The sequence below is a fragment of the Convolutriloba macropyga genome, chromosome 6 (assembly GCF_964194025.1).
Source record: "Convolutriloba macropyga chromosome 6, txConMacr16.3, whole genome shotgun sequence".
Classification (NCBI taxonomy): Eukaryota; Metazoa; Xenacoelomorpha; order Acoela; family Convolutidae; genus Convolutriloba; species Convolutriloba macropyga.
In genome coordinates, this window is record NC_134473.1 from 71,614,440 (window position 1) to 71,620,439 (window position 6,000).

Below are 6,000 nucleotides of genomic sequence, written 5' to 3' on the forward strand. Positions count from 1 at the left end.
AACAGCGTATTAAAGAATTTGAAGCAAGTCAGCAGAAGCATATCTCTTTACTCCCCTTGTGTTTGGCGATGGAGGCATGATGGCCCAAAAAGCAGTATTTTCCTGAAAAATCTAGCAGAGAGACAATCGTCAAAAAAGAGAAGCCTATTTCCACAATTAGGAGCTGGTTCAAAGCAAGACTCTGTTTTGGGATTTTGAGAGCATCAAAACTATGTATGAGGCGCGAGAGAAAAAAGGATAATGATTCCAAATCAAAGGTGGCGCCCTCCATTCTGTATTTCTTGAAGAATTACCCTAAAATTATGCTTGAACAATTGCTGACCACATTAGGCAATTGCTGCCCAACGAGAAGGGGATTTCATCCAACATTCAAGATAGCTCAAAAAGGGAGAGCAATGCATGTCGAACTATCTGAGGAACGATCTTGCAGTTTGATTGCTTAAATATCGGAGCTGAAATAATATGACACAATGAGACGAGGCTTTTTATTAAATGATTGCTCTTGACTCACCAACTGAGAGGGGAGATGAATAAATTGCTTGAGTTGACTGAAAATAAGAAGAACGCAATTGCTGAAATTAACAGGAAGGGGACGCTAAACTCATTTAGTTTATTGTTGTTTTAAATTAGAACCATGTTAGCAATGAATCAATTAATGTTGTTCAAATGTTTTTTTGTGTTTAGCACTAATGGAATTTTGTATGAAAATCGCAACCAAAGTTTTAATCTTTCGGTAATTTTTTGTCAAGGCTATCGAGTTCCATTTCACTGGGAATTATAAACGGTTTTGGTTTTCTATTCTTTTAGGTACGCGTGGACAGTTGAAATAACAGATGGGGATGCCTCACCGAATGAGTTGACGACCACGTGTTTTGTTGAGATAAGTGTCACTGACGTCAATGAGTTCGGACCCCACTTCGAACCAGAGATCATGTTTGTCTCTGTGAGTTGTTAAAATGCCCGCATATTTAAGTATTTAGTTTTTACATTAACGACCCCCCCCCCCCCTTGCCTTGTACCCGAAAACATAAGTTATCACTCGCAAAAATTGTTTGCTAGAGATGCCTTGCATTACGTGTTATTGTTTTTTTTTTCGTTAAGTTTTTATGCATGCTGTGTACTAGATCCTGATTTTCAGTTGAGTTATTCTTGTTTTTTGTCCGTAAAAATTAAACTTTTCGAATCGCAACAAGGAGGCTCGAAAATTTGCGTTTGCACGTAAATTACCGATCCCAATCAACCGTGTTTTTTGACATAAATGTCTACCAAATGAAGAACAGATAGAAAACCTTTTGACATCTTTTCACAACTTGAACGAGCTTAATTCCATATCATATCCCAGTTTTGCCTGGATGCGCCTTCTCGTACTTCTTTTGAACTAGCGCATGAACGCACCAAAAGTTTGAATGAGCCAATTTCTCGATCATAGGTTATTTCGCTCTGTCTGGGTATTTTCATAAATCATTTTGAACGAAGACTTCAAACTTGGAATATACCAATTGGGATTGAAATGTCTGAGAATTTGACATAAATTTATTAAAATTCTAAGCATTCTACAATAGGCAACCTGTTATTGGTTCCTTGGCAATTATGCTCTTCTATGTTTTTTTTAATAATTGTAAAACATTTAGGTTTACGAGAACGACGCCTTTCCTATTCCAGTATTGGAACTGTCGATTGTTGACAATGATGGATCAGCAGCCCAGACTGCACTGGCTGTATCACCAGTCATAGCCAGCGGGGATCCCCTCGGTTCATTCCTGGTTCAACCAAACTTGAACGGAGTTCAGACATTGGTTGTCCAGACTACTCTGGATAGAGACACCGGAACTGAAAGGTACAATGTTTCAAATAGCAGCCATCGAGGTGTCCAGACCGAAGTGACCTCTGACCAATCCATCTTCGAACGCACAGTTGTGCACGGTGTGCTTGAATTACGTGGTCTGAAAAATCTTCGAGTACACTTTAGTCTGGACAGAGGGTTGGAACTTTTATCAGAGGTTACTTCGGTCTGGAACGATATGATAAAACGACATCTATATTGTAAATTAAATCTAATTTCATTTGAAAGCTTGTTCACATCTTTGAAAGGCTTTAAATGCTGTTTTTGTTGCAAATAAGTGTTTAATAGATGCCGTCAGCTTCTCAACGGCTATTATTTAGGCGCTTTCCTTTTTTACAATCCAAAGAGTTTGGATTGCATTGGTGCGTTGGAGACATGGCCGACGATCTTTGATTAGTGACCGGGACAATTAATTGTTTTAATAAAAAGGTCTTCAAAATGCAACTTTTCTCCGTACATTTTCCACGGAAAAATTGATCCTTTCGTTTGTTTTCACATCTAAAAAAACTGTTGCAGTCCATGTTATTGCCTTGTACCCGAAAACATAAGTTATCGCTCGCAAAAATTGTTTGCTAGAGATGCCTTGAATTACGTGTTATTGTTTTTTTTTCATTACGTTTTTATGCATGCTGTGTACTAGATCCTGATTTTCAGTTGAGTTATTCTTGTTTTTTGTCCGTAAAAATTAAACTTTTCGAATCGCAACAAGGAAGCTCAAAAATTTGCGTTTGCACGTAAAGTACCGACCCCGCTTAACCGCGTTTTTTGACATAAATGTCTACCAAATGAGGAACAGAAAGAAAACCCACAAAAATTAAAGTAATTTTCAAAAAAAATTGTAAGAAAAAATGAGATCGCCTCCAACACAGATCACTCAGTGGAGTAAAAAATGTCGCATTAGATTGATGAGATCAACCATTCTTTAGAAAGTAAGTCAAGATGAACATCAAAATCAAACAACGATAACAAAAACTAATTGCATCCAAAACTTTGTCCATTTTTTTCCATAAAAAACTTATGAACAAGGTCAAAATAGCGTCAGATAAAACGGAAACTAAACGAGAAAAACTTGTACTTCACTAGAAAAGATATGGGACCACTCCTTATTAAGGCGCAGTAACGATAAGACAAAGAAGAACAAAAGAAAACAGCAAATTTTTTTTTTAAAAATGGCTTAAATTTTTAAAAACTATTAATTTCAAATTATATTGAAAATAATTATATAGCAATTGAAAACATACAACATGTTTGTGATCGCATCCGCCTCTATAAGAGGGTATTAAGACCTGTCTACGTTCATTTCTATTTTTGTCCTCAATTTTTTATGCTGTTACAAAAAGAACATCAAATAGAGACAACAAACAAAAATTCAATTAGAATTTGCGAGAAAACGCTGTCGAAGCATGAAAGAAATAATTTTCTCCTCAAAAGATGTTCAATTGAGCCTACCATGATTGCAAATATTATGGTATGTGAGCTCTCTTCAATGAGAATAGGTAATCAGTGGACAAAAAAGAGAAAAAAGAGCAAAATTAAGTAATGCTTTTGTAGTTTTTGAAAACAATTTTTTTCAAAGTCTTGAAAAGCATTAGCTACGAAAAGAAATAATTAGATGGGCTCATTTGCTAGTGCAAAGGAAGCGTTGGAGACCTGTAAGTATTCAGAATATGACTTAAGTTTACAAAAACGGGTCAAATTTAGACAAAAATCGAAAATTATATTTTTTTTGTGAAAAACTTCTGTCGAAGCCATTTTATTCATAACGAAATCATTAGCCCCTTTTGAGTCTACCAAGACTGTTTTCTTGCAAATTCAATCAAGGTTGACTGAAGAAGCTTATTTCGGTCAGTTTTGAAGAAAAAGGCTGAGTGTTGAAATAATTAGCCAAAATTTTAGCTAAAAAAATAAAATCAAAATAGTCTGAGTTACTTTTTTGGCTTTAAGAAAATCCACATTACTATTGTAAACAATTTTTATATATTTTAATAAAATTGACGAAATTTCAGGAAAAAATTCCGGAAAATCTGAACAAAAAATTAAACCACGATAACTCGCTCTAGAAAACGAAATTCAAAACAATCTTTTTAATTTCTTTTTCTACACTGGAGGGGATTTTCAATGACACCACTCGCAACTCTCAACTCTCTACGATGAAAATATCGATTGGTCAAAATTGTTTGAACAAAAAAAACAGTTGAGTTTTTAGTTCCCCTGCCCTTGCCCCTCCCCTACCCCCCCCCCCCCCCCTCAAGAGGGGTCGGATCAATAAAAGAATACATCTTAACCATCTTTTCTGCGTAAGCGTAGAATTTAATGAGAATTAAATTGGGTTGAAAATTTTAAAATGCCGCGCCTTTTGTCTGGCAGTTGTAAAAGTTTTGGGCAAAAGTGACATTGTGATGTGCGTAGCTATTTGGCAAAATCGCGAATGTTATGGGCACTTAACTTCTTTTATATAGTGTAGTCGAGTTTCAAGAGCTTCGGTTTTGTTCTCTTAGTTTCCACAAAACCTAAGTTCTCGTTCTCTTAGTTTCTACTAAGTATAAGTTGCCTAAGTAAAATTCTACGGAAATTTTTTTCCCTCATATCTATTTTTCAATTTATATCAGCGCTTCTTCACGACAAATAGCTCAATAAATATCCATTCTGGATAATCGGCGCGAGGACCCGGATCTCCGGATCTGTTAAAACGCAAACTGTTTTTATGTTTTTGCCTTAATCAGAGATAAATTCATAAATGAGCTTCTTTTTGTCTCTAGACCAAAGAAGAATTCCAGAGACTGGGACCAAGTCTGATTTCACAATAGTCAAACATGAGTGAACTCATTTTCACCGATAAAAATTAGGAAAAAAATCCAATCGTTTGGTAATTATTTACAATTGGAGATCTGGTCGGGTAAGCACTCCGTTCATATTAACATAAAACAATTATACATAAACATACCGTAGGTCGAAGTGTGTGTTGATGGTCTGACCCGACAAGGCAAAATTTGGCCATGGTCCGAGATATATATATATATATATATATATATATATATATATACAGAGAGAGAGAGAGACACACACACACACACACAAACACACACACAAACACACATACACACAAACAAACACACACACACACCCTTACAAACAAACACACACACACAACTACGCAAACAAACACACACACACACAAAGACACACACACAAACAGACACACAAACACACACACACACACAAACACACACACAAACACAAACACAAACGCAAACAAACATACACACATCCACACACACAAACAGACATACAAACACACAAACACACACACACACACACAAACACACACACACATACACACACACGCACACACAAATATTAGTTAGATATACCGCCCGGTTTAAGTAAATTTTGGGCGTTTTATTACGTGACGGTTTGGGTACACACCAGTTTCATTATTTTACCAATTGCTTTACTTTCTATGTAAAAAAATTTTTAAGATCTCACTGAAGAAGCTCAAATACTATCTTGAATTATCACAAGATAATATTTGATTTGTTCTCTATCTTTCTTTAAATATTATCTTGAATTATCACTTGAATTTTTTGATTACGTTATTTGCAAACAAAAACGAATGATAAGGATTTCTGTATATTTCTGTAATACGAAAAAGATGATAAATAAAGACTGTGGATAAAATGAATTTTAATCTACGTCTGTATCGATTAGATAAGGTTATCTAAAGCAAGAATTTACAGATCCTACATTGAGAACATCATTAGTAATTAAACTAATTAAGCAAAAAAAAACTAAAATTGAATTTTTTGCGCAATATCTACGCTTTATAAACGGAATTCATTAAACTGTCTGTGGATGAATGCACAAAAATCAGAATTAATTTGATTTCCGAGCACACGTGAAGGCATCTGGTGAACGCATGAATGTCTGGAAATAGCCACTTTCTGCGTGGAGCGCCGTGGGCAGAGACTCTTTCCTTGTAGGAAGGTCTTGATTTCCGTCTGGCGCCTCCAACTCTCAACTCTCTACGATGAATATATCGATTGGTCAAAATTGTTTGAACAAAAAAAAAACAGTTGAGTGTTTAGTTCCCCTGCCCCTGCCCCTCCCCCCCCCCCCTCAAGAGGGGTCGGAACAATAAAAGAATACATCTTAACCAT

At 35.8% G+C, this 6,000-nt stretch overlaps 1 protein-coding gene across 1 annotated transcript in view; it reads left to right on the forward strand.

Annotated features, from left to right (window-relative positions):
• LOC142341396 (protocadherin Fat 4-like) overlaps window positions 1-6,000 on the forward strand; it is a 180,395-nt gene that overhangs the window by 154,608 nt on the left and 19,787 nt on the right. The window contains 2 exon segments of the mRNA XM_075392323.1: window positions 808-943; window positions 1,632-1,837. Coding sequence (XP_075248438.1) covers window positions 808-943; window positions 1,632-1,837 — 342 coding nt within the window.